Source organism: Diuraphis noxia, unplaced genomic scaffold (assembly GCF_037042655.1).
Source record: "Diuraphis noxia isolate RWA-SAM2 unplaced genomic scaffold, SU_Dnox_SAM2 contig0002, whole genome shotgun sequence".
NCBI lineage: Eukaryota > Metazoa > Arthropoda > Insecta > Hemiptera > Aphididae > Diuraphis > Diuraphis noxia.
Window position 1 is genome coordinate 48,268,804 of NW_028301712.1, and position 13,180 is coordinate 48,281,983.

The 13,180-nt window shown below is 28.0% G+C and overlaps 1 protein-coding gene across 2 annotated transcripts in view; it reads right to left on the reverse strand.

Moving 5' to 3' along the window:
* Positions 1-3,039: 3,039 nt before the first annotated feature.
* Positions 3,040-13,180, reverse strand: part of LOC107166781 (uncharacterized) — a 52,621-nt gene continuing 42,480 nt past the window's right edge. For both annotated transcript variants that reach the window (XM_015515573.2, XM_015515574.2), the window contains exons 6-7: positions 10,351-10,485; positions 3,040-4,645 (exon numbers count right to left, since the gene is read on the reverse strand). In XM_015515573.2, coding sequence (XP_015371059.1) covers positions 4,453-4,645; positions 10,351-10,485 — 328 coding nt within the window. In that variant the 3' untranslated portion in view covers positions 3,040-4,452. The remainder of the gene's footprint in view (positions 4,646-10,350; positions 10,486-13,180) is intronic.

Here is a 13,180-nt window from a genome sequence, read left to right on the forward strand (position 1 = left end):
TAATTCTGCAGCAGTACTGGTCGTGTCGTTTTTTAATTAATTCGGTTTCAATAACAATTGAACGTGCGCACATTGGCAAATAATCATTAGTTCAAAATTACTACACATAAATCTCGGTTCTTGGATTTGTTTACGTTAAAAATAAGCGGATCGTTTCAATTGAAAAACGTATAAAACTCTTGTTGATGTGTACCTATAGGTATATAGATTGTCTTTAACTGCACCATAATAATTGTAACGATTTCTAAAATGATTGACCCTGTTGTATTTTTTACTGCGTTTTGTATTCTTATCATGATATAATAATATTTCAAATATTTCAAATTATTGTTGTCGTAGTTAATTATAGACAGTGCCAAATTAAGACGTATATGATTCTTTAAAATATATTTGATTATAGATTTATGTAGTATACATAAACCCCTGCATACTTGCAAATTTGGTATTGGATATAATTTGTCGTTCAATATAATATAACAGTCGAGTAACTTTTCGATATTAAAAATACATATTTTTTTTGTTGAGGAAAAGAGTTAAAGGGTCGCAGGTCGTTGACTCTCGTCGTTGTTGTATTATTATAGCATAATATAGATTATATTTTAATGTGACCTTCTGAGAACGAGTGTTTAATATTAAATAAGTTTTCCTCAATTATTGTTATTTTGTTTTATAAGCGTTTTCATTTTCTTACGACGATGACCTTTTTACGGAAGTTCACGCCGTAGTTTTAGTATTTAACACACAATAATACATTATCATATAATGTGAAGACGTTATATTGGGGCCATAGTGCCAAAATATTTATCCTGAATTTCTGAGCGCCGTCTACACTAAAAATTAATAATATACAGTGTTGTCTGGGATCAAAACAGCTTTATATATTATATTTTATGACTTCGTGATAAACGAAATAAATTGACGTGAAGATTTCATTATCTGAAAATAATATTATATAAGGTTTGAATAATTTAAAAATGTTTGTTTGTAAGATAGTCGTTCGATAAAAAAAACACGTTGTCATCTTGAGTGAGAATACAAATTTCTGCGCATCATAACTCCTATTAATCCCGTATAGATAATTGTTAAATAAATTCTTTTTCAAAATTCACTCGGTGGTTAACTATTGTTATGACAATATTATTATGTATATTATATTGTGCGCATCAGTAACACCATGCATATCGTTCTGTCACATGTAATCCGAGATTCCGGGGACACCATATGGCTCGTGCGCGGGGATCAAGTAAATGTGTTATTAATTATTATAATTTACATTGTAACTGCAGAATTCCTAGGTTGTACACAAATATATTAATTTGATGCACTAAAGTTTCGTCAGTGATTAAACTATGGTTATTACTTATTACTTATTATTATATTATCAAAACCGTTCAATATTATACTGCCTTGTACCTATATAAATATATGTGTTGCATTTAGCTACATAATACATTTGTATATATTAATTGTATACTGTATAATATTATTTGGTAAGTGCGCCTATACTGTAGGTAAAATTTTGAATATTATGGTTTATAAGTATTATAGTTAGGTATTTATTTATTACTAAAGCTTGTATATATAACAGCAAAAGTTACAGGGCACAGAAAAACAATTTTATGCCGGATTATATAAGTGTACACAATTTTTTTTTGGAAAATAAAATTGTAAAAAAATTAGACTGTGTAATATAAATTTTGATTTTAATATTAAAATTGATCATTTAGAATGTTGGGGTACCGTTACTGAATCTCGGCATGGGGAAACTGTTGTTACACAAGTTAATTAGGGTGTACAACATTTTTTTTAGTTGTAAACAATTGTATTTTTAACTCTGAATAATTTTTTTTGGAGTGCTGGGGTATCTAATGGACTTATGTTATAGCAGGAAAATTTAATTTAGAAATTCCAAAATTAAATTGCTTTAAAATTTCAAAAAAAAAAAATATAAATTTATCTAAAATATTCATATGGTATATAGATACAATAAAAAAAATATTAAGACATTAATCTGCAATTATCGTATTTTATTTGAATTTTTGGATAGTACTTAGTACTTAGTACAGTTCCTGTTATTTTTTTTTTTTTTTTTTATTACTTTAAAGCCTCAACAACTAAGGTTATTAGCTTACATATTTTAAAATATTACTTATATATACAGGTACAATTTACAATACATTTTACAATATTACAATAAAATTATTCTTGGTAGGTATGTGTAATTAAAATAGCCTGTTATTTTATTTGAGTGCTTTTGAATATACCTACAGGATAATGAGAAATTTCGACGACAATAAGTCAATCAAGCCACTTTAATAATACATATATCCATATATGTTTTTGAAAAATAAAAGCTATTTACTTAATAAGTTAATATAAATACCTCTTTCAATGCCCACACTTAATAATATATAAAACAAGTTTTCAATTAAATTTTAATTATTTGATTTATTTAGCGACCTACTAGTATAATCATAGCACAACGCTAGTGTATAATATAGATCAGTTGAAATTTATTTTATTCATTATTTTTTTTTCTATTTGATTACCGCCGAAAATGATTTTGCTACCTACAAAAAATCTTAAATAAATCTGTGTGTAACTACAGAATTTGATTTAAAGAGAGAGATTATAGAGTTAGAGAGTAATGGAGAAACATTAATAATGTTTAAATGTTTTTAAAGAAAAATAACAGTCTGCTCTGAAGCAAGGAACAAAATTGATGCTCATGGGCCTTTGAGTATCTAATTTGACAATAATTTTTATCGATACGCCACGGGATATGGTCTCCGGCGAGAGTATCTATATTAAAAAAAATGTCTAGTAGCATCCTTCCAGATATTTTTTCTCTGCAAAAAAAAATTGAGGAATAATATAGATAATATATTATTGTTTATTATTATAGTTTTTATTTGCGTTATACACACACACACACACACACACGTATATATTTATGGAAAACAAAATGGATCATAAATTAAAATCATCATCATACGATATTAAAGCGTCAAACGGATGTGACAAGGTATGAAAGTACAATTTTAAAGTTTTAATAATATTTAATTTGCGTAGGTACATCATAATATATTATATATAGGTAGGTAATATAATGATAAAATACAACACGTTTGGAAATTATAAATAAATAAATAAATAAATATAAATAATAATCATAATAGGTTGATTATGAAATATTAAACTAAATGAACGATGGCACAACCTATAAGCTACATATTTTGAGAATATAACATTAATACAATATAATATATAATATTATGACGTGAACGAGATCTACCTACACGTATACCCATGTTATATTTGTCCACTAAAAAACATTATAAATTACTATGTAGGTAGGCACATCTATACAATATATTATACTTCTAAGCTATTATGACTACAAATATTACTGCTATTACATTTTACTAAGAATAAAACTATACATTTGTTTGTGTTTTTATGTTTACTACTTATATATATAATATAATGATATATTATGTAGTATGTATATAATATATAATCCGAAACGAAACAAAAAGAGAAAAAATACATATAAAACAGTCCTCTTTTTGTTACGTTTCGATGCGAATAGTGAATACGAATATTGTGTGTAAATATTAATGATAATAATAATAATTATGATATTTAAATGTGTTTATTATAATAATTATGTAGATAAAATATAATGATAAGCACTGGAAGGCGGCGTTATCGTTGGCAAAGATGTCTCCAGCGCGAATTTCGAATGTCCCTACAGTGTATTACGTATAATAATATTATGCGTGTGTTCCGGTGTAAAATAAACAATATCGAATAATGAATAGTAATGATAATAAATGAGCGGTCGTCGGACTCGGGGATATGAATTTCCGGACATAACTTTTTATCGTGATTGTTTTGTGACATTATATTATATAGTCTTTCTTCGGGTGGTCGATTTATTTTAACAGTATTTTCGCACCAGTCGAATAGTCATGTGCGAGTCAACCGGAGGATTTTATTGCAGAGAACTCCGCGTAAATTGTATAAAATTAACAAGATAACATACATATAGGTACGTATATTGGTACTTGATTGCGCGGAACCCGTGGGATCGGGAAGAAGGACGTGTATATATAATATAAAATACAAGCTTAGGTGCAGGACTATTTACAATATATGGAGTTGTGGGGGGAGTGGTGTTTTGACGGGGGTGGTTGATGGGACAGGGGTTGTTTGTGGGACGGAGTTGGGTGGGCGTGAACCGAAAGAGGACGAAAAATAGACGCGAAAAGATTTATCACGGAAGTGTGTCCGGATACGCTCACACACACGCACAAATACGTGCACTCTTAAAACAATTTATATATATATTATATATACAAACGAAATTCGTTCGGGAGACGATTATTCAACGATGATTGCGCGCGGCGAAGAGTGATAAATTCACCCGGCTGATTGCTTTCAACCGGGTCACATGGCCAACGGTGCCGGATTCACCGTCACTTTTGATCCGCCGCTCGCCGACGACGACTTCCTCCGATCGTCGTCGACCTCATTGCCGTCCCTGTAGTTATCGTTGCTACTGCCTCCTCCGTCCTCGTCGTCGTCGGCCAATACCGATTCGCCGTCTTCGTCCTCGTCGTCGGGCGACAGATCGTTTTTCCTAGAACCAATAGCAAATTACGCGTTAAAGTCGGTGTGATATAGTACTTAATAATATTGTATATTATTATTCAGGGATCACAGATTTCTGCTCTCAAAGGGTTACTCTAGGAATCCAGCGTAAGTTGTAAGGAGCTACCAAAATTGCAGTATGCACATTTTATCAACGTAGGAATCAAAAAATGCAGTTAAACTTAATGAAAACTTCATAAAGTTCATCGTACAATTATAAAAAAAAAAAATTCCTATCTGCTGGCCAGATAGAGTTCGGCCACGACAATAATGGCTCGTGGGCAACCATTTAATGACCTCCATATAGCTTATATAGCTTTATGTAACAACCACATGCGGTCGAATTTGCGAAGTGGCTATCGACATTTTTTTTTTTAAGTTTTTTAATTTTTTTTCTTAATTTTGAACAACTATAACCCCGTTATTGAATTTAATCCACATATCAATCTTTTTGGAGTACAACACAAACTATATCTGCGAGCAAGCAGAGCGCGTTTGGTTTCTATACATTGTAATAAAGGAAATTTAAAAAAATTATGTTAGTCATAAAATAAATCAACTGCGGGTAATAACTGTTGTACTTATAATTTTTGATCAATTTTTTTTTATATAATTATTGTGTGATTTATGACTATTAATACAAAATGTATTACATAGTTAGTAATGTAGTAGGCGGCGATGATAATTGATAGTACATAATATGGAATTATTATAATAACATGCTATACATTTTCCTTTTCTTTAAAATTGTATATCGATCACCGATCACTTAAAAATCAAAGACCAGGTGGACTAAAAACAGTGCAGAATGATCATCATCGGTTTCACCGCATTGTTATCGTTATACATTTTACGATGTATTATAATTTTAGGCATATTATGTCTATTGTTCGTTTTCGGGGACACGTGTTAATAACCATTAGAACAGCAGTCCTATGAAAATTAGATACCTCTTTACAAACACGCGTGAAAGACACGATTTATAAACACCGAACAAAACACCTATAATAGATGAGATAACGTCGATTATGCATTTATTATTATTATTATTATTATAATGACGATGTGTTATAGGTATGATTAATGTGCGATGAAGTCTTTTTGAAAGTGAACATGAAAAAGTTATGGTTATTATTATTTTTATAGATTAAAATAATCGTAGCACGACAATATTTTATGACTCGCACATAATTGGTACTACCTATATAAATTTAACGACATTTTCACTTGGTTATCAAATATAAAGTAGGTACCTATATGTTTTATTGTTTTAATGGCATATACAATTATTTTACGAAAACAATAAATGAATTGTGTTTTTTATTATTCATTCATTTTAATACTGTGGGCATTTTAAGGTAGGTAAATATATTATCTGATTAAGCTGCTGTTCGCCTGACTACATGCCATGGTACAGTAAATCACAGAGAATCTATTAAATAATCTCTGCAGGTGGCTCTGCGAAGAGTAAAAGAGCTCAAGTATATTATTTACATATTTTATGGAGCTGGTTTCAACCATAAGTAAATACCTTTAGTTAGTTATCATATAATCAAAATAATTTAATGTACCTACGCCTAATTACTAAATACTAAATACTAATATTTTTAATACCTCGACTCGTGACATTTGAAATATCATAGAATAGGGCATTTTAAAGCGACGGGCATGGAAAAAGTAAATACACTGAAATATTATATCATTTAATTAGACAATTGGTTCGGCCGATAATAATTATCCAATCCGTTTATCTATGTAGCAAGCAACACTGTATTTTAAATAAATGTTTTAATTTATTTAAAAAAAACAATTAATGATGGGTTCTATCACTGGATGGTCTCCCTCCTCATGTGTTTCATGCCGTTATTTATCTTATGTTCAAATTTGCTTTTATGCCTTGTAGCATAGATTGTAAATATTCTTTTAAATAAAAAAATAAATAAATAAATATTTTAAAGAATTTAACCCGTTTACAATAGACCATACAAGTAGCGACATTCTTAACTTAAGTGTTACTGTTATTGAAATGACAGTAGCCAGTAGGTGACAATTACGTATCTAAATATTTGCATTCTTTTTTTCAAACGTTTTTAAAATATGCCATACCTATTGTTTTGTAATTATAGGTATTTTATTTTTCATATAAAAAATAAATAAATAAATAAATACAATATTACACAATTAACCCAATTATTTGATATTATTTGCATATTTTTAATATTATACATGTATATCCATTTAAAATGTGAATTGAACGAAATTATTCTATTCAAATGACGAAAAGTAAAAATAATATCAATTGATTGATTTAGTTTTAAGACTGGAAATAGTTGGTACTAAGTATGGTTTTACTGATGAAATTATATTGTTAATTGTTTAATATTATGAGTATCGATGCAGTTTAAACTTTAAACTGGCAATGTATATTTTAAATAATGTTGTAATCCACACCAATCTTATTATACAGAAATCTCTTTTGTGACTATTATGGAAGTTTGAGTATATGTGATCCAAATTTGGGGCTGTGTTAAGTGTTAAGGCGTCCTAAATTCACACTATACAAGTATAGTACTCCATATTATGATAACTACTGTACTTTGGTTTATATATAACTCTATACAACACTTTGTCCTAAAAATCAAATCTACAGTTGACCAATTAGCTGACAAACATAATAGATATTTTTATTCCTAACTTCATTCCCATAAAAACGCATGAATATTGCAAATCGCATTCAATATTCAACCCATAAATCCTATCATTGACTCAAAAGAAAATATTGCAGAGATTTACTACCCTAAAATAATATATCACGTTAGGTATATCATCACTGGTTGGCTATAATATATATAATATAATATATATATATATATATATATATATATATATATAAAAGATATTATATAAAATAAGATGTATTTATAATATCGTGTAAAAAGTAAAATGGTGTTATATAATTTATTTAACTCTCAAATTTAGGAATTCGTTTTTGAAATTATGTTCTAGCAGTATACACAGTAAAGGGTATATCGTCGATTTTTCATAAATTTAATTGAAATAAAAATGAAATCATTTTTATGTAGATGATAGTGAGAATCGCTTCCATCATGTGATATTTATTCTGGGTAACGATAAAAGTGATTCTCAAAAATATATAGGTAATAAATTCATTCCTGCTTATAATTTTTAATATAGGTCATGGCTGATCATGGCTATAAGTTTTTGTATTTGTATACTGTACCTATACTCTTTCAAAATTTTATCCGAACAATTATTTATTGGATATAAATAAAACGCTATTAGGTACCACAAATATACATATAATATTGTATAATTATAGTAAATCCAATATAATAAGTACTTAAAACTCAATCAAATCTATATTGAAAAATTTGCTCTTTGTAATTTTTTTATTATAAAATGTATCATTATAGTGCTTATAACATTAATTAATTTTTATCGTTGAATAAATTGAGTAACACAATTATTATATTATGTAACCATTTTATAATATCCGGGTTTTCAGTGTAGGTAGTTTATCATATAAATAAAATCTTGTGTTACGTAAATATAATATCGCTGAATAAATAAAAATGTTTAATGAAATTTATTCTATAGTAATATCGTTGTCGTTATAATTATTTATATTATACTCGGATACTCTACTGCACAGACGCGCGGCCTTTAACGGCGAGAAATTAGGTTACGGTAATTTTCGGTTTGCATTTTTAAATTATAAGCACTGTTCAGTATTTGTCGACGAATTCGCTCGCTTTCCGATGTTAATATAATAATAATATAAATTGGTATACATTCCGATAAAAACGCAACCGAAAGACACACCTTATTATTATTATATTATAGATAGGCAGTTGTCACTTTCTCACGCATCATGTGTTGTCGGCTGGCGTGATTTTCATAGAAATGTCTCTAATGTGTGAAATTAGTGTATTTTTTTAATTTTTCCATTCAATAGTTGTCCCATAAACGTGACTGTCAATACTGATTGATAAATGAGGAGACCTTGTTTTATTTTTTTATCTCGGGAATACGTTTATTTGATCTTTTGTTTGCTAATAACGCCCGCTCATGCTTTCGGCGGAAACATATTGAACTTTGGATTTCATCATACAATTTAACGTATAAAATACATCACAAACGACATAGTACACGATCATAATATATTATTGTATCGATGTAGAGGGGGGATCAAGGATCGGTATAACAACGAGTGGCAAACCTAAGGTTTGATGCATTCTTTTTATGCTTCTTGATCAAAAAAGGTAGGTATAAAAAATATATCGATTGCAACTATAAATCTAAATTGTAATATGTTATTATACTTTATTTATTTTTGAAATTTGTTTCTGATTTTAATTAGCAAATATTTAGTATGATGAAAAAGTATAATAAAAGTATATAATGGCTAATTTATGCACATTGATTAGTGGTCTGGTAATCTACAGGTAAACCCTTGTAAAGATATTATTTGGCCTAAAGAATGTGAATCAAATTACAATTTGTAACAATATCATAATACATTTGTTGCATATTCAGCATTTATATTATATGATATTACACCTATACTGTTTATACTAACAATAATCATAAGTATCATATTACGATCGGTGGGGACTGTCCATCGGTTATTAGCGAGTAGAAATATATTGTACGTCATTACGATTTATACTGTTAATAATAAATGTCTGTATAATACGTTTATGTTATTATTTATATTAATAATACACACCAACATCCATTAGGTCTACAAAAAGTTATTCGAATAACATTTTATTACGTTAAGTGAAAGATTCTGGTCATACAACATTAGGTACATCGAATAAATTTAAAAATCCTGATAAATATTACAAATATTTGCAAATCTATAGTAGGTAAATTGTAAGTGATTTCGTTTCTCCAGAAATCAAAGAGGGGAAAAATTGAAAAAATAGAATTCTAACAATTGTCACTAGGTAGTCAAAGATAATGTGACTGATAATAGTAATGAAATCTCAATTTCAATCATTTAAATGCACTTGATAAATTTACCAAGATTATATCAGTTATAGCTTGTAAAGTGTGTATAAATTAATAATATGAACAATAAACTACAATATTCCTCGTTTTTACATATTTTATTATTATTTAACTGAATAATAATAATAATAATAACTTATTTATTCACAGAGTACGGTAAGCCTTTATACAATTATTATAATCAGCATACTTTTTTGATTTTAATTTATGGTTATTATATGTACATTATTTAGTAAATTGCTTGAAACGCATCTACTAAAATTAATTCAATATATGAATATAAGTTGTTTTAAAAATAATAATTAATGATTATTTTAAAATTGCGCAAATCACAACTTTGATTAGATGAAAAATAATGTATTTTAAATATCTGTGGATACAAGATTGCGCAGATTAAACAATGTCCTTTTATTACATTTAATGTATCATAAATTCATAAATAATCACAATTAGCTTTTAGATGTGGTACTAATACATCTGTTTTTTTTTTTTTTTTTTTAGAGCAAATTGCATAATTACGCTCTTTCAGCAATTTCAGCTATACAGCAAAGAAAACTAAATTACCATTTTATCCTTCTTATCACTACTATTAAGTTTATTTATGATTAAATATCGTTAAATCTTTTATATTATTATGTATATGGTTGTAGAACTTACGAATAGTTATGATTGTTAGTGAACAACGACTTCGGACATTCTTTAAAGTAAGGGTAACATTCTTTGCTGTGTTTGCCAACAGTTTCGGCAGTCACGTAGTCCTTCATTAAATCAGCGTACGTCGATCTACTAGCCCTGCAAAATAATTACAGAAATATTCTTCGTTAATAAAATTATTTTTATGATTACTAGATATTATAATAATTGTCTGCTACATCAAAACCAAAACATCATTCAGTTCTACTTGGTGCGCATTCCAAAATACTATAAGTATATATACATTATTATTTATTACGGACGACCTAGATTTTTAATAATTCAAACAGACAAAAAAATATTATAATAATATCGTTAAAATTTTACGAAATCTACGAGGATCACAGACGTGAATATAATACCTATAAATAATTATTAAATCATCGATCCTAGCCTTCCCTACCCCTCAAAAAAAAAAAAAAGAACTGTGGTTACTATATTGATTATATAAATACCGTATTTATAATAAATTATTATACAGCGAAACCTCTAAATATCGGATCATTGAAATTTTTTTCGGTATCAGAGGGTTAAGATTCTAGAAAGTTTCTAATCCGATAAGGGAGGTTTCACTGTACCTATAGATATGCCACGCGTAATAGAAACAATAATAATTCTAATTTCGTCGAAACGTTTATAATATTATTAAACGTACAATTGTTACAGCACGCGATTGCTTAATACCCGAAACGCCTTGCAGTATAAAACATTAATATAATATTATTATATTGTAATCGGTCGGAAAAGCGATAAACTAAGATGAGAATCGTTGTACAGTTCATGACAGATGGTTTGACCTGGTCGAACCGCGATTAAGACGGTGTGCTTTGCAAATTCCGTCGACGAAATAGACGCCATTGATTTCTATGCCTATAATATATTAAATATACATACATATTGACATAATATATGTAATATATATCTATTTTATTCGTAAATTAATCATTCCACCGCGATAATAACACTGCATTATAATAACGTTAAAGTTATCTGCAGGACTGTGGCGAAACCGTCCTCAGTATAAGATAGGTCGACGATCGGTTTGTGAGCATATTATATACACGTGAATGACATTAGAAATTTAATTTCGGTATACCTAGGTACATAATATTATTATTATAATACCTTGCTCGTTTCTCGTATATGGTGTGCGTACGATTTACGTCGAAAAATATTCAATTCGCTTTAGTATACAGCACACGAACGTTGAAACATCGACGGCTGCAATGCGTAGGTATTTAATATTATAAGATTTTATAATAATTATGTTATTGTAATAGATGCACTGTACTTTTCCCACGAGGGAGGGACCGCAGGATATTGAACTAATTTTATGATTTATTAAAAATATTAAAACTAAACAGTATACCTGATGGTTTTATATTAATATTTAACGAACCGATATTGGTTTATCTGTCCGGACTGTATTAAAAGAATTGTGAATGTATCCCACAAATCATAATTGTTGGTGTGTACTTTTGTCCCTGGATGGATACGTATTGGATACAGAAGTATAGTAAATTAGATATCCGTTGTTTACGGGATGATCCATTTAACGTAATATTTATTTTACATAATTTTAACCCGTTAAAAAAAATATTATACTTTTATTATTTGTTTTTATTTTTTACGACAACACATATTATAATGGTCAAAAATTCCAGAAGTATTCCAAAAACATTCATTATATGAGGTATTAAAAATGGATATGGCATTAATGAAGTTTAAAAGAAAATTTAAAAAAAAGTAACCAGAAAAAATATTAAAAAATATTTTTTTTGAACAAATTAAATGTATGTAAAAAATATTTTTAAAAAAACTTTTTTTTATAATAAGTGTTTTACTCTAAATGGATTACCTGGTAAATGTATAATTTATGTAATAATATATGTTGGTTGCCATGCCACTGACGTCTATGTACCACTTGCCACAATTGTATGTTTTTGAGATAAATATCTATTTTTTTTTCCAACAAGAGATGTTCATTGGGATAGCAATAAATTCTTTGGTTTTTAAAGCGTAAGTACCTATCATCTTATTATTTCGACAGCGCCCACTGAGATATAGCTATCTATTAACAAAAACTTTTCGTTTTTTATTCTAATCCATTATACAGTTGAGTTGATTTTTTAATGATATGTGTCAAAAATATATTAATAAAAAATACCATATTACTTAGTGATTTTGAATCGTACAAGAAAAACTGTTAGGCACCGTTTGTTTCTACTTTTTAAAACATTTTTATAATATATTTTAATACGCCTATAGATGGTTTTTAATAAATTATGTTGATTTTTTAGGTCGATACTGACACGGGCGCCCCATGAATCGATTTAAACATATCTAACCAATTGTAAAACACGAACGAACAAATCAAGTATGATAAAATATTATCTTATACTTAATTTCCTACCTCAAAAATATTTTCAAATTAAATATTCCATCGGACAAACATAATTTATGTTTTATTTTTTAAAGACATTTACTATAATAGTTTTATTATAAGTTAATAAAAAAGACAATTTTGTTTCTAGTCGGTATATTGTGTTTTGCAAATTGAAAAAATATTTAAATCACTCAAAATAATAACTATATTTTTCGATTTTACTATTATCATTATTATAACCTAATTTTATTTAGTCTACATATCTAGTAAACTGCAGTGGTTTATTATAGTATTTAAAATATTTTTCTGTGTATTTTTAAACTCTATAGGTATTTTATTTTTAGTTAAATTTTATATTGTTCCATACCTATATAACCTATACATATTCATCAAACAACGCTCATAATC